The 23,223-nt window shown below is 43.1% G+C and overlaps 1 protein-coding gene and 1 long non-coding RNA gene across 3 annotated transcripts in view; one reads left to right on the top strand and one right to left on the bottom strand.

The window, feature by feature from the left end:
• Positions 1–10,907: 10,907 nt before the first annotated feature.
• On the bottom strand, positions 10,908–13,579 carry LOC115302431. The gene is made up of 3 exons (XR_003913443.1): positions 13,338–13,579; positions 12,245–12,430; positions 10,908–11,715 (listed from the first exon to the last, which is right to left on the bottom strand). It is a non-coding gene; the product is annotated as an uncharacterized LOC115302431 (long non-coding RNA).
• The window catches only part of ARG2 (arginase 2), a 30,514-nt gene continuing 18,746 nt past the window's right edge, over positions 11,456–23,223 (top strand). For both annotated transcript variants that reach the window (XM_029952331.1, XM_029952330.1), the window contains exons 1-2: positions 11,456–11,681; positions 12,526–12,598. In XM_029952331.1, coding sequence (XP_029808191.1) covers positions 11,571–11,681; positions 12,526–12,598 — 184 coding nt within the window. In that variant the 5' untranslated portion in view covers positions 11,456–11,570. The remainder of the gene's footprint in view (positions 11,682–12,525; positions 12,599–23,223) is intronic.

The following is a 23,223-nucleotide window of genomic DNA, read 5'->3' as shown; positions in this document are numbered from 1 at the left end:
ACTGCCGATATTTGGGGGAGATCTTAAGTCCTAGAGTTCTTGACCTGAACTCCATGGATGAAATCAGAGGTTTATCTTTCGTTTCATTAACTTCTAATTGAAATTTAGCATTTTTTTCTTTTGGTTATGAATGCAATTAGTATTAGCAATACTTGTGATTTTTGTCACTCATAGAAACCACAAATATTTTCATTTCACAATAATTTGTTATCTCAAAATATCATTTCCACTCATCATTACTTCAAATTTTTTAAATGTTTTATTTACTTTTGAGAGAGCAGGGGAGGGTCAGAGAGAGGGGGGGATACAGAATCCAAAGACAGGCTCCAGGCTCTGAGCTGTCAGCACAGAGCACAATGTGGGGCTCAAACCCACGAACTGCGAGATCATGACCTGAGCCAAAGCCGGACGCTCAACCGAGCCAGGCACCCGCCACTCCTCATTAATTCAAAATTGCAGTAATTATTAGATCCACTTCTCGATCTTATTATGTAATCTGTCAATAGAGACACATACAACTATTAACACATTTTAAAAATATTTTGAGGTGGCTGGGTGGCTCAGTGGGTTAGGCATCCAACTCTTGATTTTGGCTCAGGTCATGATCTTGCACTGATTGTGTGGAGCCTGCTTGGGATTCTCTCTCTCTTTCTCTCTCTCTCTCTCTCTCTCTCTCAAAATAGATAAATAAACTTAAAAATTTTTTGATAATTCTATTTTAATTCAGTTTTTTTTAAATTGCTATTTTTAAAAAAGTCCTATGTGTTGTATTCATTTTAAAACATGATTGTGATCAGGGGTCCATTAAGTTTACCAGACTTACAGAGTGTCTGTGGCACAAAAAAAGATTAAGACCTGTGCAGGTTCAGAAGGTTCACAACTGTAGAGTTCTGGAAAGAAAAAAGGCACCTAGTGTACTTATTTTTTTTAATATTAAATAATTAGGGATAAATATTATGATAATGTAATTCCAAAATATTTATAACTCCTTTGCTCTATCAGATCACAGTGTCATCTTAACTGTTATGCACTTTGACACCTCAGTAGAAATTGAAACCTCTGTACAGTATTTGCCATTTGGTTACATGCCACCTGGGACGTTGAAGTGATAAGTTCTCACGACAGTGACCAAATAAAAAGAGCGAGGAGCGAGGGACCCATGGCTGGCTCAGTCAGAAGAGCATGCAGTTGTTTATCTCAGGGTTGTGAGTTCGAGCCCCACATTGAGTGTAGAGATTACTAAAAAAAAAAAAAAAAAAGATTTAAAAAGAAAAACAGCAAGGAGTGATTGTTTTAGCTCTAAATGTTGGATTTTAAAGTATTAATAAGCCTCAGAAGTTCCGTGATATATATCAGCAAGGAAAGGCAGCTGATGAAAAGAACTTCGGCCTAGAAATTGGCAGGTTTCTCTGAGAAAGTTTAACAGCTTTTTGCAGGGTCACAGCTAATACCCTAATGAACTGCGTTGTGTAGAAGCAGAGAAAGGAAGCTTGAGAAATGTGCACTCTGTATTTGTCAAGATAGGCTACTGGTTTTTTTTTTAATTTTTAATGTTTTGTTTATGTTTGAGAGAGAGAGACTAAGAAAACACAAGCGGGGGACAGGGGGCGGGCAGAGGGCGAGGGACACAGAATCCGAAGCAAACTCCAGGTTCTACGCTATCAGCGCAGAGCGGGGCTCAGACCCAGGAACCGTGAGATGGGGACCTGAGCCGAAATCGGAAGTTTAACCCAGTGGGCCACCTAGGCGCCCCCAACCTGTCCTTTTTTTTTTTTTGTAAAAAGTTTATTTTTTTTATTCTGAGAAACAGAGAGAGCAAGAGCATGTGGGAGGAGCAGAGAGAGAAGACGACAGAGAGAATCCTCTGTCAGGCAGAGCCCCATGCGGGGCTCAAATCCACCAACCCGAGCCAAAATCAAGAGTCAGACTCAAGATGCTTACCTGACTGAGCCACCCAGGCGCCCCCAACCTGTCCATTTTTAATATTATTTTCCCAACATCAAATGAAAATTATATAAAAGAAAATACATCCATAATCCTGCCACCTAAACAAATCAATCTTCATTTCCCCAACCATTTAGATCCTCTTGTTTTAATGCTTATATTGTTGAAAAGATGATATAATACAGAACACTTTTGAATTAGATAAAAATATTACACACAAGCCTAAAAGCCTTTCAGTGTTACATATTACTCTCTCCTTCCATTTTTTGGTTATTACACTGTTAAAAATTATTATAGTCCTAGGGTGGACATAATTCTGTAATGTTAAAACATAAGCAGGTATATTTAAAAGTTCGTTTGAGCAAAAATCAATTCGCATAGGGCAATGTCAAAAGGGAAGTAGTTAGGAGCTCTCCACTTGCTTTGTGGAAGCAAAGCAAGGAAATTATGTGTTTGGCTATAGCTTAAGGTTGCCTTGTCTGTTTGTGATTGGTTGTGCATAGGTTTAGATTTCTTAACGTTGAGGGATTAATAGGATTAGGCTTTGGTTTGCTTAGGTAGGCAGTTAAGCTACTAGAAACTAGCTCCTTTGTTTAATTAATTTAACAATAATTAAAAATTAATGTTTGACAAACATTTTCCATATTTCTACAGATTTTTACATTTGTTTTTATTTTTGAGAGAGAGGGGGACAGAGGATCCAAAGTGGGCTCTGTGCTGACAGCAGAGAGCCTGATATGGGGCCCAGACACATGAATGGTGAGATCATGAGCCAAAACCACACAAAGCACCCCTTTCTACAGATTTTTAAAAATAAATACCATTTAAAATAGCTACCTGGTATTCCATCATGTTATTCTACTATAATTTATTTAGTATCACGCTGTTGTTTTCCTATCCACTGAAAATGGCCTAGTAATTATTTCAAGTAAGGCAGAACAACAGTAGAAAAAATCAACATATAAAAAGAAACCTATTAAAACGGATATAGCAGAAAGTAGAATTTATTTTGTTTTGCTTTTCATAGAGTCACATCCCCATCTTGTGGCTTCCAGGATAGTAACGCTTAATGTTTTCAATTCAAGCCAATGAACACACCCGGCTTTAATGTGGAAGGTTTCTCTTCCCTTTTAACATCTAGATAACTTATATCGTTGGCACATTAAAGGCTTTTAAGTGGAATACAACAAACTTGTGGGAAAGTTTAGTTAAAACAATGATCTAGCTTGATGGATATAGGTTTGACAAACAGGTTCAATTAGACCATTAAACTCTCAACTCAATTTTCTGTGGTCCATAGCATCGACTTCTTTAAGTGGTTTCGATCAAGACACAACTGTGTAGACTGGGTAATAAGTTACCCTTGGGTGAAATGTTTCTGAAGATTTCAAAGGAAAGGTAAATAGACCTTGGTTGAAGAAAGCCTTGCTTTTCAACGTGTAGTAAGTAGACCAGCAGCATTGAGGTCACATAGGAGCTTATTTGAAATACAATTTCTTTGTTCTCACCCCAGACCTACAGAGTCTGAGTTTTAACAAGATCCTCAGGTGATTTGCTTGCACATTAAAAGTTGAGAAGCAGGGGTGCCTGGGTGACTCAGTCGGTTGAACATCCAACTTTGGCTCAGGTCATGATCTCACAGTTCCTGGGTTTGAGCCCCGCATCTGGCTCTGTGCTGGCAGCTCAGAGCCTGGGGCCTGCTTCCGATTTTGTGTCGCCCTCTCTCTGTGTCTGCCCCTTGCCTACTCATGATCTGTCTCTCTCTGTGTCTGCCCCTTGCCTACTCATGATCTGTCTCTCTCTGTCTCTCAAAAATAAATAAAGATGTTAAAAAAAAAGTTGAGAAGCACCAGAGGCACCTGGATGGCTCAGTCAGGTGAGCATCGACTTAAACTCAGGTCGTGATCTCTCGGTTTGTCGGTTTGAGCCCCACATTGCATCAGCCTCTGTGCTAACATAGCCCGCTTTGGATTCTGTGTCTCCGTCTCTCTCTGCTCCTCCCCTGCTTGTGCTCTGTCTCTCTCAAAAATAAATAAACATTAAAACAAAAAGTTGAGAAGCACTGAAAGATATAACAACACTGGATTCTCTAACTTGACTGTATTAGAAGCACCTGAGGGGTTTTTAAAAACTCTACTATTTGGGTCCATCCCAGATAATTGAATAAGAATGGGTGGGGGGCCAGGAGCGTAAGGACATGTGCATTTTGGAAGATGCCTAGCTTATTTTTAACAGCTGCCAGGGTTGAGAAGTGTTGGGAGGAAATCTTCTCCTCTACATCTCAGATTAATGCGGTTGAGTATGAGTCACCTGAAAATTATCTGACAATAGGTGTATTAACCAGAGAAAGGGGAACTGTTCAGTAATGAGTAACTGGATAGCCAGAGATAAAGCTAAAACCAGCATCTAAAAAGGTGGGGGATGGGGGGTGGGGGGTGGGGCGGGGCAGGGCTTCATACTTAAAAGTGAAAAATTCTGTTGGGCTTGTTGAAGCTAATGAGCAGCTGAATTCAGTTTTTATGATGGTCCGTCTTTCCCAATCAGGAAGCTCCCTCAGTGGGGTACGACTTAGGGAACCATGGCAGCTGTATTTTTGGGAGGCTCCTCTTAAGTTTCTTGCTTTATTGTTTGTTTCTTTAGCTGCTATCAGATATTTTCTGTTTCAAGTAATTTTCATACTACTTTGGTGGGCTCTTAATCCTTTTAGATCTGTTACTCCAGCACCATAATTTTCTTCCTCATCCAGGCTTAACCGCTCTCCCTGTTCTGGTTCCATCCCTGATCTGTAGCTAAGCACTATTTACTGCATCGGCACAATACTTTTAACATCTATTCCTTATCCCCCTGACTGTACTGATTAACCCAGCTCTCATACAGACCCTCGACAACATCACCTTATTTTATTTTTTTCACACATATTAGTACCTATAATTTTCTCTCTCCAGGAGAAGTTGAACTGTTTATCACTATATCCCTAGCTCCTAGAACATTGCCTGACAAATGGGCTCTCAGATATTTATCGATTCTCTCCCTCTTCTTTCATCACTCAAGTTCATGCCTCTTGTCTGACATTAGTATTCCCACCATTCCCCAAACACCCACCAGATTCCTCCTGGAAGATCCTTAAGGCTCCGCTTGAATGCCCGTCCCATGAGATCTTCTGTTCTTATCTAAGAGTAGAATTCCATCCTTGGAGCTTTCATAGCATAGAGATAGGACTTCTTTTAAAAGACACTTTCATATGCCATTTAATATCCAGTCATTCAATAAAAAATTACTGAACACCACATGTCAGGCACTGTGTTAAATGATGGTAGGTAAGTAAGACATTCCTCCTCTCACAGGAGCTGGTTTCAAGGAGAAAGAGATAGTCCTTTATTTATTTATTTTTAAATGTTTATTTTGGGGGTGCCTGGGTGGCTCAGTCAGTTTAGAGTCTGACTTCAGCTCAGGTCATGATCTTGCGGTCCATGGGTTCGAGCCCGACTTGGGGCTGTGTGCTGACAGCTCCGAGCCTGGAGCCTGCTTCAGATTCTGTCTCCTCTCTCTGCTCCTGCCTTGCTCAGACTGTCTCTATCTCTCTCTCTCAAAAATAAAAAATCTTAAACATTAAAAGATATATATATTTTTAAAAAGTAAATGTTTGTTTTTGAGAGAGAGAGAGAGAGCAGGGGAGGGGCAGAGAGGGGGACAGAGAATCTGAAGTGGGCTCTGCACCGACAACAGCGATCCCGAAGCGGGGCTCTATCCCATGAACCCTGAGATCATGACCCGAGCCACGCATGTACCGCCTCGGTTACCATATATTAAATGGAGATAATAATAGTGTCTATGTGATTGCCTTGTGAGGAGAATTAAATAACACTTGTAAAGCATATAATAACACATATAAAGCATATAATAATCATTCAGCAGCCTTAGCAAATACTATTATTATGTCTAATTCAACCTAAGAGGTCTGGAAAGGTTTCTTCAAAGAAGGGACTTTGACACAGAAACCTCAAGGATGAGAAGAAATTAAGAGAAGGAAAGGAGGAAGGGAGAGGAAGAAAGGGAAACTGTGCCCTGTAGGGTTAATGAGGTTAAAATTGTCACTGGGAAGACAACCCCCTCCCCCTTCTTCACAAGAATGTTAACCTTATCTTTTCGAGACCAACAATTCTAAGAGCTCGCTAGCCTAGACCAGCTTGAGACAGTAGATGGACCATGGAGGTCTGACAGTTACCTCCACTTCATTATACGGTTAACACTTCCACCCAAGGAGGAGCACAAGCTTCATTAACATAACACAGGATACAAATATAGGCACGGCTTCTAAATATGCCTGTGCAACCTTATGCCCACCTTTACGCACAATGACAAAACTCCCCTTTCTGAATATTCATCCTAACTCTAAAGAAACTCATTCAGGGGCACCAGGGTGGCTCAATCGGTTGAGCGGCTGACTTTGGCTCAGGTCATCATCTCAAGGTTCCTGGGTTTGAGCCCCACATTGGGCTCTGTGCTGAGAGCTCAGAGCCTGGAGCCTGCTTCAGATTCTGTGTCTCCCTCTCCCTGCACCTCCCCTGCTCAAGCTCTGTCTCTGTCTCTCTCAAAAATAAATAAGCATTAAAAAAAAAGAAAGAAACCCATTCAACCCCATTCAAGGGTCCTGGCCTTGGAAGTTATTGCCCCATGATCTCCTTACTTGCTACAAATAAAGTTTCCTTTGTGTGACAAGTCCACCTACTGTGGTCTCTGTAACTCACCAAGGAGAGAACTCAGGGCGGTTTGGTTACAAAATGTTCCAAATAGAAGAATAGTCAGGTAGAGTGCTTAAGAATTGTTTTCAGTTTGGAACCTGAAGAAAGAACCAAGGGCTCAGGTGTCCTTTGTAGCCTCAGCCTCCCCTAGCGCCAAAACGGATCGCACACTAAGTTTCATTTATACCTTGATGGTAGCCATAGTTCTGCTTTCATGTCCCTGTCACTGCTCAAAGCTCATACTTGAAACCTCTCTGTCTTGTGGTGGTGGGGGAGTGTGAGGATCTGTGAGGGGCTCAGGTGGCTGCCTCCACACTGGGCTGTGGTGTGGGCAGGCAATTAAACCAGTCACTTACAGTTATGGCCCTTCCTTTGTCCCTCTCCATCCAGCCTTTCTGCTGAACCCGGGAGTCCCCACTCGGAGGTAAACCCCCTCTTATAGAATGTACCCTCTGCTTTGTTGCCTTAACTGTATCTTAGGGTTATTATGTTAGTTCTCCTAGCCTCCAGATAGGAGAGCCAAGCAAGAAAGAAGGAACCACAGTTTCCCAACTCCCTAAATCAGATTCAGAACATTTGACCCTCTGCTTTTGTGTAAAAAATTCTCCCTCTGTCTGAAGTTTATGCTCTCCAAGACTGCCTCTGAGATCTGTCCCTCTGCCTCTCATTTGGGCCCAGTACCCTATGCCCCCATTGCTCTACACATTTGGGCTTCACAGGCATCCTTCTCTTCTTCTGCCCTGCAAGCATGTTTCAACTTTATGGCTTTGGATCTTTCTGTTCCTGTAAGCCTACAAAGGCTCTACTCCCAGCGCTTAAGACCAGCTCCTTCTCATCATTTTGGTGTTTGGCTCAAATGTCAGTTTGGAGAGGCCTTCCTTGATATGCCTTCCTAAAACATCACCTCCTATCCTTGCTTTATTTTCTCCATAGCATTTGCTACTATCTGAGATCATTTAACTGCTTGACTTTTCCCCACTAGCATGTAAGCCCTGGGAGTGATGCGCTATATTATCTGTCTTCACGTCTATGAACAGTACCTAGAACAATGCTTTGCACACACTAAGTGCTCAGTACAGTGTTCAATAAACGAATGAATAAAGTTTTTAAATCAAAGAGAGCCTCTAAATTTTAGTCTAAAGGTATGGTTGGTGAGCTCAGCTCAGCCCTTTAGCATGTAAAGGTAGAGGTTTAGAAAGAAATCTTTGGGGACTTACACTCCACTTTTTTTAAAGCTTATTTTTATTTATTTTGAGAGAGATATAGAGCAATGGAGGAGGAGCAGAGAGAGAGGGAGAGAGAGAATCTCAAGCAGGTCCACACTGTCAGTGCAGAGCCCTGCAGCAAACTCGAACTCATGAACCATGAGATCATAACCTGAGCCCAAGTCAAGAGTCCAATGATGAGCCACCCAGGAGCCCCTAATTTTTTTTTTTTTATAGAGAGAGGGTGCAAATGAGTGAGGGGCAGAGAGAGAGAAAAAGAGAATCCCACAGGGCAGGGGGGAGAGAGAAACAGGGCTCACTTGGGTCTAATGTTTTCCCAGAAGTGGGGCTTGAGTTCACCTGATGTGGGACTCAAACTCATGGACTGTGAGATCATGACCTGAGCTGAAGTCAGATGCTTAAGGACTGAGCCACCCAGACACCCCTGGGGACTTCCATTCCATTCCATATCAGAGCCATAGACCAAGGTTCATGAGTAAGGATTTCATAAGAATCTGGAAGGTTTATTATTTGTCAAACTCTTGCTATGTGCCAAGCACTGTATTCAGAAAGGGATGAAACAATGAGCAGAGAGAGTTATGGTCCCTGCCTTTGAGTATTTTGTTTAGTCTTTTGAGTTCTCTTGGATTTTCAGTAAACAATGGTATGCGGGAGCCTACTTTTAGCCATCTTCAAGGCCCTATTGCTAAATTTTCAGGAATGTTTGAGCCAGTTGTTAAACTCTGTTATTAAAAATCAAATTATTGGGGCACCTGGGTGGCTCAGTGGGTTGGGCAGCTGACGTCGGCTCAGGTCATGATCTCACAGTTCTTGGGTTCGAGCCCCGCATCTGGCTCTGTGCTGACAGCTTGGAGCCTGGAGCCTGCTTCGGATTCTGTGTCTTCTTCTCTCTCTGCTCCTCCCCCACTCCTGCTCTGTTACTCTCTCTCAAAATTATATAAACATTAAAAACATTTTTTAAATCAAATTATTAAATATCAAATTATATAAACTTACAAGTAAATGATATTAAAACAAGGATAATATACATTCAAAACTTGTCATTGCCTAATTATTTTACTATATCTTGTCATTATTTGTGCTCTTGAGGTTATTTATGTTGATCATATTTGCATGGTGGAAATACTGTATATGATGAGCACCTTTTCCTAACTCCATCGTCAGTGACATCACAGTGGTAGCTTGGGAGTATATCCACCATGGAAACCAGCAAACACCATAATTAGGTCTTCCCTACCCACCACCTGCCCCCTGCCCCGCTCCCCCACATACTCTGCCAGCAACCTATCAAGGATAGAGCGTGTGTTGGCAGAATTAAAGAGGCAAAGTATCTACGTTCTCTAATAAAGAAAGAAGAAAGGCAGAACATCTTGTTTTGGGTCTAAGGAAGAAGGGTCCAAGATCTATGGTATAACAGAGTACAAGGTTTAAAGTAAATATCTCGGGGCACCTGGGTGGCTCAGTTGGTTAAGCATCCAACTTCAGCTCAGGTCATGATCTTGCAGGCTGTGAGCATGAGCCCCACATCAGGCTCTGAACTGACAGAGCAGACAGTTCAGAGCCTGGAGTCTGCTTTGGATTCTGTGTTTCCCTCTCTGCCCCCCTTCAAAAGTAAACATTAAAAAAATAAATTTCTAAAACTTAACCCATTCTTTGATGACTTTTATAACATTAGGATATTACGTTTGATTACTTATTTTTAAAATAAATGCATATTTTAAAAATAAAAGCAGACCAGTTATTTTTCAGGGTTTTAAAAATGAGTTATAAAATATTTTGGACATACAGAAGTAATAGTAATTAGAATTTTAAAAGGCGAAAGATTTATACAATCTGAAGAGAAACCAGAGTATAGAATTTTAAAGGATAAAAGTAATGTAACAATCTACTGTTCACTCCCCTGAAGCATAATAATGTGGAACTGGTAAATCACCTCTGGCTAAATTGTAGGTAATGAAAAAACACTGAAAAAACACGCAGGATTAATGTAGTACTTTAGAAAGGTCAATCTGGTGATCCATAGTAAGTATTTGAGAAATAGGTTTCACAGAAGTCCAGGAGAGCCTGAAGTAGACTGTCCCTGTATTAATCTCAGAAAACATAGTCAAGGAGAACAAATTGGATGTGGAGATGAGCAAGAGAAAGGTACCAACATAATTCCAAGAATCTGAACAAGTGTGACAGTATCAGTGACTGTGAATCCCTGACTACACCCCCTACTGCTCCCTACCGCCGACCCTGGAGAGACCCTTGAAGTTTAGGTTGCTGGTGCTCCACCCACAGAGTTACTGAGTTAGTAAATGTGAGAGTAGAACCTAATCCAGCTGACAAAGTTTGATGCTAGCGGGAGACCACGCTTTCAGAACTACTGCCTTGCAGTGATACCCTAAAGCTGCGGACATGTCTTTGTTAAACCAGCAGGGGGAGACAAGTATAAAATGTAGCCTCTAAAAATAAACTGCTTTATAATACTAAAGCTCCATGGAGCTATGATGTTGCCATGGAGATTTCTTAACTATTTTGGAAAGCAGCATGTAAGTTGGTAACAGGTGAGATAATTTTCTGTTGTTTGTGTAAAAATGTATTTTGGTAAGACTAATGTGCAAATTTCTGCAAGCCCTAATGCCTTGGTTAAGGATTTGGAATCTGGAGTCGCACAGCTCTGGCACTTACAAGCTATGTGATTTTGGGAAAGTTATCTGATGTTGTCTTCTGTCTTTAAAATAGCTCCTTATTTATGGAATTGTTAGAAAGCCAAGTGTTCTTGGAACTTTAGTTGGTTATTGTTAAAATATTATTATTAAAACTCTGAATAGTTACACTCAGGTCTTTAACCTCCCCAAATTTAGAAATAGTCCAGATATGTTTAGTTTTTAATAACCAGTGGTCCCGTTAGTCAGGCAAAGAATTGAAAACACCTGGAAGGTAATTGTTTTGCATAATCTTAACCTCCCCATCCAAAATACCTAGGATAGTATTTGTATTAACACGCCTAAACCAGAGAGCTCTAATGTGTATTTGATCTCCTAATCTTCAACGCCCAAAAGATGGGTAAGAGTGTTTCTTGGACCCAGAGTTGAGATGGAACAGAAGAGATACATGGTAGCTTCGTTTTGGCGGAGCACTCAAGTGGGGTCAGACCAGCTTGGCCAGACCCAGACCAGGCAGCTCTGCCCTACAGTTGGCATCGACGGGGCACGCATTTGTGTGAAGACAGTCACGATCTGCGAACATTCGAGTTGGTTCCCGTGTTCAGCCAAGTTCGCTAACTTCGAGGGTGCTGGCCGTTTCCCGCCAAGAGACTCACCTGCCCGTGACCGCGCTTTTATTGGCCAAACAAAGACACCAGCCTCGTGGCCTCAGCTGTAGGGGCTCGTCCCTGGCAGGAGAGTCTCTGTCAGGACGAGTGACGTCAGCTAAGGCGTGTCTAGGCCCTGAGAAGCAATGGGCGGGGTCTGTGAGAAGGTGTGAAGGGGGCTGGTTGGGGGCGTGGCGGCGTGGCGGCGTGGCGGCGGCGCCGGGCGGTGGTGACGTCAAGGGGCGGGGCGGCGCCGCTGGCGCCCGGGAAGGTAAGCCCGGCGCCTGGCGGCTGCGCTCATTTAAGGCGGCGACCCGCAAGAAGTAGCATCTGGGTCAACTGTCCACTGCGGTGCCGGTCATGTCCCTGAGAAGCAATCTCTCGCGTCTCCTCCGGACGCGAGTGCATTCCGCCCTGAAGAAGTCTGTTCACTCGGTGGCTGTGATCGGAGCCCCGTTCTCACAGGGACAGGTGAGAACCAGGACCTGGTACCGTAGGGCAGAACCTGGAGGAAGCGGGGCTGGGGTGAGGGACAGGGAGGCAAGGAGAAGACGGGGAGAAATGAAGAGGCACGAGGTGGTGGGTTCCCGCTATTGGGCACCGGGAGAGCACGTGGGGTTTTCCCTGGTAGAGGATGGGGAAGGAGGCAAGAGATGGAGGGCGTCCTGTTTGCGCTGCGGGCGGGGGACCGAGGGCTGGCGGGTTTCTGCGGCTTCCCTGGAGGAGCGAGAAAGTGGTGGACCCGCTTGGGGTGTTGCGGGAAAGGGGAGGAGGGACATGAAGGGAGAGACACTGGCCAGAATACCCGGTGGAAAATCGAGGGGGAAGAGGTTGAAGAGAGCGACCGAGGATTTAAGGCTTCAGGGTCTATTCTCAGAAATCGTTCCCTGGCGGGGAAATTGGCGCTGCCGGCTCTAGCGGCGGGAGGACGGGAGGGGTGTTTTATTCAATGAAAGAAACCTGACGCGGTGGAGAAGCCCGGGCTCAGGCGTCTGCCAGCCACATTCACACACCCCCAACCACCGGATCCTGACCTGGCTCAGCCCCTTCCCCTGTCTCGGCATCTGCTTGTTCTTCCCACAGCCAGGGACTTGGGAGGTTGATTGGATTCCAGTAACAGTCGTCTTTCTCTTCCTGAAAGTGTTTGAAATGAGCAGTTCTCAGGTGAAAATAAAGACAGGCTAATGCTGCCATAGGTTTTCAGACGGATCTGTTGGGAACTAAGCATAGAATTAGCAAATTACCGTATTTTCTTGAAATAAAGTGGTCTTATTTCCGAGCTTCTAACCTCACAAATGTGTAATTTGTGTGACAGAAAAGAAAAGGAGTGGAACATGGTCCCACTGCTGTAAGAGACGCTGGCTTGATGAAGAGACTCTCCAGTTTAGGTAAGTAGCCGGATTTTAGAGGGCTGGAATAGCTGGTAATAGACCAGCTCAGGGTCTCCCCTTCTATCCAGGGACTGCCCAGTATCCGCTGTGTACTTGGGAAGCATCCTCTCTTCCTCCCTGGGATTGCATCTGCAGCTCAAGATCTATCCGGGAGTCTTCAGGCAAAGTCTGGTTGCAATAAAGAGAGTAACTGTGTGGAAGGCAGTGAGGTGGAGTGAGGCGGGGCCTGGGGCAAACTTAGTGACTGCAAACCAGTGCTAAAAATGCTAGCGCCAGCTCTCACCGCTCAGCCTTTCCCCCTCAGATTCTAGCCCTCTTAACTCTGTCATGAGTCGCTTCTGATTCATCAGTCTAGCCCATTTCCTCTCTCCGTATCATGTTTCCTCCCCAGGATGAATAGCTTTATATTACTGTAAGCAGAGCCTTAGATCAGTGTTTCTCAAACGTCCCTGATTATGAAAATCACTTGGGTTACTTGTTTAAAAGTTCAGGGTCCTAGGCTCCTCCATGGAAGTGTGGTTTATTGACTCTGTTTTGGGATCCAGACATGTGCATTTTCACAAGCACCCAGATAATTTGCAGTGAAATTGCAGTCGTGTAATTAGGATAGTACTCTAAACTTACTGAATCTGACCCAAAGATAAATGCCGTTTATATAGTAATCAAAACACTTCTTTTGGTTAAAAGGCACCAAATTCCAACTTGAATGGTAGGGAGGTTCTTATTTCTGTTTTACCTGAACGTTTCTAGCTGCTTTTAAAGGCCGTTTGCATTAGGACCGTTCACAGATCTTTACTGAAGCTGTAAATGCAAACTGCATGGTACCAGGGAGCTGTAGGTCCTCAAGATAGTCATGTGGAATCTAGGTGAACTACAGATCCCTTCCCTACTCTTGCTTTGAAACCTCCTCTGCTGATCATTGAGTCCATTAGGGTGGATCATCTCCTTTTAAAACAGAGGAACAATGAAGTCATAATGAAGTACCTCTGGCTACACCTAGATGTGGTGTCTTTGGTTGAATATTCAAAACTCTTCTCTGTTAAATATAGTTCCTTCTTCAGTAGGGTCTCTTTTTAAATCATTTTTTAAAAAGTCAGTTTTGAGGGATGAGAGAAAGCATGAGTGACCATGTATGTGGGCCTGCCAGGAAGGGGCAGGGAGAGAGAATCCCAAGCAGACGCCAAGCTGTCAGCACAGAGCCTGACGTAGGGCTTGACTCATGAACTGTGAGATTGTGACCTGAGCTGAAAACAAGAGTCAGAGGCCCCATTAACTGAGCCAATTAGGTGCCCCTCTTTCTCAATCATTTTAATAACTCTCCAGAATTATTAAAGATAAATTAAGATTTAGTTTTAATGTCATAAGTTACTTAAAGGGAAGAAGTTTCTATTCCTGCTTATAAATTTTCCTTTAAATTCCTTTTTTAAAGTTTTTTTTCTTTTTAAAATTTGTTTATTTTGAGAGCAAGAGAGGCAGAGGGGGAGAGTTAGAGAATCCCAAGCAGGCTCCACGCTGTCAGCGCAGAGCCTGATGTATATGGAGTTCTATCCCAGGACCCTGGGATTATGACATGAGCCAAAATCAAAAGTCAGACGCTCAAACGACTGAGCCACCCAGGGGCTCAAAACCCTTTTTAAAGGCATCGTTTTACACTGAAGATGACACTCTGGTGATGACTAGTTTTTAATACTGGATAAAACTCTGCAGCCCATCTGATGAAGTGGGCCTGGCTTTGCTTGAATTGCCTGCTCAGTGCTCAATTCTACCTTAAGAGACTGAGCAATCCATTTCAGCCTCTGACACAGGACACATTTATAATATTCAGCTGAGGCTGCTGATTGAGGGGGGAAGGGCCCATTTATAGCAGCCTCCCTTACTCATGCTTTGCAGACCTTTCCTGTCCTAGCTCATGGAATTTTTCCACTCCAACCTGGAAAAAGCCATTCTCCCTCAAATTCTACTGCCTCAAATAACTCTTCCGTAAACTCCCAACCTACAGTGATGGTGAAGCTTCAATTTATTTGGTCTTCCCTTTATTTTTTTCAGATATTTTCCGTTTTACAATTTATCTCCTTACCCTGTAGCAGACTGGAAGGCCAGCATCAACAGCAGCCCAAAATAGAATCTCATTGCATATTAATAAGATTGTGGCACTCAGCAGATTTCCAGCATGCGGGTTTGGCTAATCTCCAAAAATATGTTGGAGAAAAGTACCACTAGAAGTTTCAATTGCTGTATTGTGAAACGGTACTAAAGTAGTAGAGGACTTGCAGATAAGCAGGTCGAATTTCAAGGGACAGAAGGCCCATGGAAAGGTAACTTTCACAAATCCTTTTGTTCCCTGCTTTCAGGTCTGCTGCCACAGGCTGCTGGTGTTGCCATAGCATTGGTCAAACTTCCTGTTTTCTTGAATGTATTTGACTTAGCATCTGCTTTTGGTTTTTCCTTTTCCTGGGTTTAGTAAGGACACCCAGTGGTTCCTCTAACCACTTGTTTTAGTATCTCAGGAGAGGCTGAGAGCGATGAAGAGGCAATTGCTCTGGCAAGGCTCAGACGCGGTGCCTCTGCTCCTGCTTCTGGTTAGCTCTGACAGCCATGGTAATTTGCCCCTTTTTTCTTCAGAAGGCAAAGGAGTATTCTGTGGGGGAAGATAGCTGTAAACTGAGATGAATGGTTTTGGGCCTTTATCATTGTAATTAGGTAATTTGACTCAGCTGTGGTACTGAAAAGAGGGTCCAGCCACTGAAACAACTACCTAAATTAATTGCCACTGTGACCAGGCCAGGAGTCCTGGAGTTCATTCTGGAAGCCATGTGTGAGCTACTCTGATTGCCCCAAACTCGGCTAGAGACCTTTGTTCTTCCTGTTCCATTTGGTGCTCCCTCAGAGAGAGCAGGAATCTTTGGTTGAGACCCAAGAACCTGGTCTGCATTAGGAAGAACTGAGAGGGCCTGAGGTCGCGGCTTCACGTGAAGATCTGAGGTCTGAGAGCTGTCCGTTTGGTGCGGATCGGTGTGCAAGGTCAGCAGTCGGTAGAGAAAATCGGCATTTGTAAGTCTGGTTGTATCATACTGATGCTTCAGCCTGGCTCCCACCCTGCTGGTCACGGAAATGACCTTGAGCAAGCCCCCGGATTCGTCAGCCTTTACTTTGCTGGACCGAGATCTCCATTGTACAGCTGACCAGGTTGTTCTGTTAGCAAAGACTCCCCCTCCCTTTTGAGTCTCCTCTCCATCGACTAGTCCCTCCTGGAGGACTGTGGGAATCCTCCGCTCCTTCCCAACCCTCAAATATTGACCCCCGTGTTCCTCCAACTTCGTTCTAAGGAGCCTCGCCCTGCTCTCACAGATGTCTCAAGCTCCACTTGTTCAAAACAAGATCCATGATCTTTTCCTCAAATCCACTTCTGCTGTCTTCCCACTGTCTGTTTCATGTGATCACTCGTTATCCTTACTCAGTTCCAACTCTAAGACCATCACAATCCTTTGCTTCTTCCCTTTTGTGCCTTACATCTGTTGATCACAAAGTCTTGTTGATCTTTTTTCCCCCCTTCTAAATGATTAGAGTCCGAGGGCGCCTAGGTGGCTCAGTGGGTTAAGTGTCTGACTTCGGCGCAGGTCATAATCTCACAGTTTGTGGGTTTGAGCCCTGTGTCGGGCTCTGTGCTGACAGCTAGCTCAGAGCCTGGAGCCTGCTTCAGATTCTGTGTCTCCCTCTCTGCCCCTCCCCCACGCATGCTCTGTCTGTCTCTCTTTCTCAAAATAAATAAATATTAAATGATTAGAGTCCTTCAGCATAATGGTACTGCTGCACTTATGTCCTCCTGATACCTGACTATAACTTTCCTATGGTATCTTTTGTCTCATTCTTGCCTTCCTTGGTTCACATTCTTTGCTGCCCCCAGAGTGAGCTAAGACTATTTCTCCTTTGCTTAAAGTCTTTATAGGGGCACCTGGGTGGCTCAGTCAGTTAAGTGTCCAACTTCAGCTCCGGTCATGATCTCACAGTTCGTGGGTTCAAGCCCCGCATCAGGCTCTATACAGACAGATAGCTCAGAGCCTGGAGCCTGCTTCAGATTCTGTCTCCCTCTCTCTCTGACCCTCCCCTGCTCACACTCTGTCTTTCTCTCAAAAATGAATAAATTTTAAAATAAAAATAAAAGTCTTTTCATGGCTTGCTTCTACATGCATCCATGCTTCTCAGTCTTGTCATTCATATACCATCTTTGCTAATCTGCCATATTTCTCATTTTGGTGTTTTTTCTTTAAAATGGATTTAAAGCTTCATAATTTTAAAATGTAGCCTGGCCCTATAATAAACTGAAATCTCAGGCTTGTACTAGATACATTTTTCTAATACACTCATTTAATAGTTTTCCATTTTGATATCTGTGCTTCAACCCCTAGTGGTATGTGTTCCACACGTCAGTCAATAGGATAGCTTCTCCATAATGTGACCCTCGTCTACCTCAGCCTTGTTTTCATTGCAGCTACAGTTGTGGGCCCTTGACCTAGGCTCCACCAACAGAAGCACCATCCTCAGCTTCTCACTTGAGATTCAAGAAGAAAGGGCGGCAAAGAATTAGTTCCATGATCGGCAGGGGTGGTGGCAGTTCCAGCAGGGGCTTCTGCCCCGTGTCAGTGGGTCTGCCGTGCCAGCTGCGGGCACTTCCTTTCCCTAGTAGTGGAGGTGACAGCAGCAATAGGATCTTTCCTGGACCACCCTGCAGTATGACTTTAGGAGCCAGTATTCTTGGTAATATAGCCTTTAAACCAGATATTGGCCCTCTTAACGATTCTTGGAGTTACCCAAGTTGAATAAATTCCTTTTCTGCTGTAATTAGCCAGAATCGGTTTCTGTTGCTTGCAGCTTGGAGATCCTGATTGATACCTAGTTTCTATATTCCACTGAGGAAAAAATTGCCACATGGACTGGAATATTCAAAACCCTCTCTCTTTCTAGGCCTTTGATAATAAATTCTTGTCCTTTTGGTCGCTTTTTCCCTAGTACTTGACACAATCTTCTTGTAAGTTAATATAATTCATTAGGTTACAGTTTCTTTGGCCTTTAGTTAATTTAGGACTATATCTTCATCTTTTTGGATTTTAGCAACTCCCTGTTCTCTTGGTGCTTTGATTTTTGAACCATCCTTTCCTTAATGTGACTCGTGAAAACAGCCTCAAGTTTTAAAGATATTTTCAAGTTCCAGACATGCCTGACTGTCGTAAACAAACCTACCTTTATGTATTCCTGTGACTTAAAAGTCATTTTCAGTATTTTAGTTCTTAAGCATGTATCTAAGAGGGTTACAAGACTGTACACATTTGCTAAAACTCAGTGAACTTAAACTCATGTAATATAAAGTATGCATCAGAGCTTTTTTAAACATCATTTTCAGGTTTATTTTTCTTTTTTTCTTTTTTTTTTAAGTTTTTTAAAAATGTTTTTTATTTTTGAGAGACAGAGACAGTGCGAGCAGGTGAAGGTCAGAGAGAGGGAGACACAGAATCCAAAGCAGACTGTAGGCTCTGAGCTAGCTGTCTGCACAGAGCCCGATGCAGGGCTCGAACCCACGAACCGTGAGATCATGACCTGAGCCGAAGCTGGACACTTAGCCGACTGAGCCATCCAGGTGTCCCTCTTTTTTCTTTAAAAATGTTTTTTTTAATGTTTATTTTTGAGAGAGAGCACATGTAAGTGGAGAGAGGGGCAAAGAGAGAGGGAGACAGAGGATCTGAAACAGGCTCCCGCTGACAGCAGAAAACCTAATGTGGGGCTTGAACCCACAAACTGAGATCATGACCTGTGCCAAAGTTGGATGCTTAACTGACTGAGCCACCCAGGCGCCCTTCAAGTTTGTGTCTCAGGAACAGCTTTTCGTGCCTAAAAACTAACAAGTTCATTCACTTTTATATTAAAATTTGAGCGCTGCTAAGGCTTAGGAACTGGGAATATAATAGTGAACAAAACAAATCCTTGTTACCTAGGAGTTCATTCTAATGAAGAGTGGCTGGAAACAGACAGAAGTAAAACCTATAGCACGTCAGGTGGCAATGGGTGCTGTGGAGTAAGTGAAAAGCAAGGGGTGGGGGTGCTAAGTGAACACCACGTGTGTAGAGGGGGGCCCCACTCAGGAGTCCTGTGAGCGGACCTTTGGCAGGTGAAGAAAGGAACGAGGTGCGTACCTGGGAGCATTTCGGGCAGATGGAACAGTAAGACCCAGACAGAAAGGGGTCTGCAATGTTCAGGGAACAAAAGCCATTACTGAGCTCTGGCCAGTGATTGCGACGTGGGAAGGGAAGGGCCTTCCATGCTTATCTCCAGTTTTTCAAGAGTAGCCAGAGTCTGGATTTTTATGGGAGATCTGCATGGTTTTAAAAAATATGTATCCATACAATGGATACATTGAACCATAAAAACTGAACCATCAAAAGAAATGAATTGCTAATTCATGCTATAGTATAGACGAACCTTGAAGGCATTATACTAAGTGAAAGAAAGCAGACACAAAAGGCCACATTGCATGCTTCTATTTGTATGAATTGTCCAGACTAGGCAAATCCATAGAGACAGAAAAGAGACTAGCTCAGGGACTGGGGAGCGGTTGGCAGTGGGCACAGTTTCTTGCTGGAGGGTGATGAAGCTGGTCCGTAATTAGTAATTTGCTTAGCAATGTGCCATAGCAAAAACACACATCCCTGATGTACCTGAACAAAGGAAAATCTCTTAAAGACTTTGGGATTTGGCAAATATCAATATAAGCAATCTTTTAAATGCAGCAAAGAATTTAACTTACACTTATTTCAAAGTTGTTTGATCCTTTTTTCATGTTCTAGACATTGTGCTACACTCTTGCTATAGTGTCATTGCTAACTTGTTAAGAACAAATGATGCCTGTTAGGATGGCCAGCATGAAAAAACCCAGGAGCTAACAAGCATTGGTGAGGATGTGGAGATATTAGAAGCCCCTGTGCACTGTTGGTGGGAATGTGAAATAACTTAGCTCTGTTGAAAACAATATGGCAGCTCCTCAAAAAATTAAAAATGAGTTAACATATGACCCAGCAATTTCACTTCAGTTCTATACCCCAAGAATTGAAAGCAGGGTCTTGAAGAGCTATTTATACACCCATGTTCATAGCATTATATACAATAATTGAAAGGTGTTCACATGATGGACTATTAGCCTTAAAAAAGGAAGGAAATTATGACATATGTTGTAACATTGGTGAAACTTGTGAATATTACGCTAAGTGAAATAAGCTAGTCACAAAAAGACAAATACTATATGATTCCACTTATGAGGCACCTAGAATAATCAAATTCATAGAGACAGAAAACACAATGGTGGTTGCCAGTGACTAGGGGAAGGGAGAATGAAGAAATACTGTTTAATGGGTACAGAATTTCAGTTTTGTGAGATGAAGAGAATTCTGGAGGTGGTTATATAAAAATGTGAATGTGCTTAATACCACTTAAAGATGGTTATTTTTAGGGGCACCTGGATGGCTCAGTTGGTTAAAGTGTCCGACTTTAGCCCAGGTCATGATCTGATGGTTCGCAAGTTTGAGCCCTGTGTCTGGCTCTGTGCTGACAGCTCAGAACCTACAGCCTGGAGCCTGTTTCAGATTCTGTGTTTCCCTCTCTCTCTGTCCCTCCCCTGCTTGTGCTCCGCCTCTCTCTCTCAAAAATAGCATTAAATTTTTTTTTAAATGGTTGTTTTTAGGGGCACCTGGGTGGCTCAGTCAGTTAAGTGTCAGACTTCAGCGCTCAGGTCATGTCTCAAGGTTTGTGGGTTTGAGTCTCACATCAGGCTCTGCGCTGCTCCACCCCCCAAAATGGATGTTTTTATGTGTATTTTACCACAATTTAAAGGAAAATTTAAAAAATAAGTTAGAATGTTAGAATAGAATGTGAATTAGGAACATGGTTATAGCTTCTCTTAGGTCCTAACAATGCCCTGTGCTTGACGAATTTCCTTTTGGCTTTTTTAGTACTTTGTTTTGCTCTACAAATAAAAGCTGAGAATGAACAAACAAAAAATGTAAAGTATGTCCTGAAGACTTCGAGAAACTTTCCCAAGGTCCTACAGTCAGCAGAAGTAGTTGAGAATCTCATTTCATGATGACCTGATGCCTGCTTCTTTTTTTTTTTTTTTAGTTAAAAAAATTTTTTTTTTTTAGTTTATTTTTGAGAGACAGAGCATGAGCAGGGGAGGGTCAGAATCCAAAGCGGGCTCCAGGCTCTGAGCTAGATGTTGCATAGAGCCTGATGCAAGGCTCGAACCCATGAACCATGAGATCCTGACCTGAGCTAAAGCCGGATGCTTAACCAACTAAGCCACCCAGGTGCCCCTGATGCCTGCTTCTTAAAGTCCTGTGTGTTCCTTGTGTATTCCCTTTCACAATTCCCCTGAGGGATAGTTCCAGTCTTTACCCATAATCCTCATGGCCTTGTCTTTCCAACTAAGGCATGGACTCCCTTACAGTTCTTCTCCCTGTCATCCATCCCCCAATTAGCTGTATCAACTCAAAATTCTCACCCACTCTCAGACGATGAGGGATACAGTCCTCCCAGTATTAGGGAGATGCGTGTGAAAAGAGCACAGAATAACAATGGGTTAAGAAAAATAGTATCACTCTCCAGTAAATAGAATCTGGAGAGAAGTCCAGAGCTGGTTTGGCCGATCTGTGTTTGAAGTTCAGACCTAGATTCTTACCTTGCTCTGCTACCAGCAGGGTCTCTGTCTGATGGTCCGATGGTCCTAGGTGGTGTGGCCTCCGTTTCTGGCAGCAGGGCACAAGATGGACAGAAGTGGGCAAAGGGAGAACTTGTGCTTTCCCATAAGGGAAGTTTCCAAGAAGTTGCAGGACGCTTCTGCTTATCCTGTTGGACACAAAGGGCCACATGGCAATACCCAGGCACAAGGGAAGATGCTGAGTTTAGTCTCCATTCAGAGAGGTTATGCTCCCAGCTGAAGTTCTGTCTCTGCAGAAGTGAAGAACAGATCTTGCACAAGTAACAAGCAGTCCTACCACTTCCCTGGGTTCTAGATCCCATCTCTCCTGCTTTTTGAGTGTTCTTGTTCTAGCAATTATCCCTCCCCTTGTTTCTCAGCTTCTAACCCCTCCCTTCAATAAATAACTGCAAAATCTTACCATCCTGCCATCCTCCTTGGTCTTTAATGTAGCCTTCCAGCTGTTGTCCAGTTGTTTCTCTTCAGAGCCACCATCCTGGCTTCTCTGCTGCCCTTTCACACTGCAACTTGTTATAATGTGACATCCTGAGCCATCATGGCAATGAAACTGGTTTTGTCGAGGTCTCGGACCTCCTACATCCCAACACAGTAGCCACTGCAACAGTCACCTTATTCGACACTGTCTGCCACTCCTTCCTTATGAAACAGACCCCATTCTGTTCTGGTTTTAGCTCTTCAGGTTGCTTTCCTAGATCTTCTGCTACCCAACCTTTACATGCTGGTGTTCTTCAGGGGTTCTCTGCCCTTGATCCTCTTGGTTTAATGTTGTCTGGGTTGGCGGTTGGCAGTTTTCTGTCACCTGCATGCTGATGTCTCCAAACTTTTATTTCTAACACTTGATTCTGCTCTCAGCTCCAAACCTGTATCCCAGCTGGCTTCCGTGTGTATCTTCTTTTAAACTTTCTTATTATGGAAGTGTTCAAACATAACAAAAGTAGATATGGTGACATAGTGTGTTCATCATGTCTGTTGCCTAGTGTCACTCAATACATGGCAGTCGCCCTACTCCATGCCTTTAAAGCAAATCAGACATGCTGTTTCATCTGCACATATTTCATGAGCTATCTTCAAAATAGAAGAATTCTTTGAAAGTTAACCATAATACCATTATTACACCTATAAGAATAACAAATGCCCAGTGTTGGGGAAATATCATTATTATTATTATTATTATTATTATTATTATTATTATTATTATAAAATCTTTTCCCAACCAGGAGAACCTTTCTATAAAGGTAGTAGAGAAATAAAACATTGAATAAGCATTCAATCACACAGTCTGCTAAGAGTGCAAAGATGAAATCTTATCTGCAGGTGCAGCCCATTACATGTTTTCAAGATAAATAGTCCTCTGGTTGGAGGACTTGACAGTAACATTTGTCAGAGCTCATCCTAAGTTTATCATAGAAATTTGAACAACCACCAGAGGGAAAACAAACTTCTCCTGTCCTAAGGAGGAGGTAGTTTTGCAAATTGGGGCAGGCTGCCCACTCCCTGTGCCCACACCAGTTAGTCTCTAAATTTCCAGTCCTTGAGGGAAAATTCCTGGGGTAGGAGACTGACCAGAGGCTTATTTAACATTATAAAGACTTACATGCATTTGAAAAGGACAGAGAAGTAAATTCTGAAACAAAAGGGAGCTAGGAGTCTTTTCCCTTATAAACAGGGAAAATTAAGTCTTTTAAACCAGTTAATGTTGACATTGTTAGACTTAGGCTTTTTGTGCTGCTTATTTACAGTTTGCCTTGGGATCTTTATCTATTTTTTTCCATGTGTATTTGTGGAGGAAACTAGGTCATTTGTGTAATAATTGTTTGAATTTTGCAGATTACATCCCTGTGGTGTCCTGTGATGTGTTCGTTTG

The sequence above is a fragment of the Suricata suricatta genome, chromosome 9 (genome assembly GCF_006229205.1).
Source record: "Suricata suricatta isolate VVHF042 chromosome 9, meerkat_22Aug2017_6uvM2_HiC, whole genome shotgun sequence".
Lineage (NCBI taxonomy): Eukaryota > Metazoa > Chordata > Mammalia > Carnivora > Herpestidae > Suricata > Suricata suricatta.
This window is presented reverse-complemented; position numbering and strand designations above follow the sequence as displayed.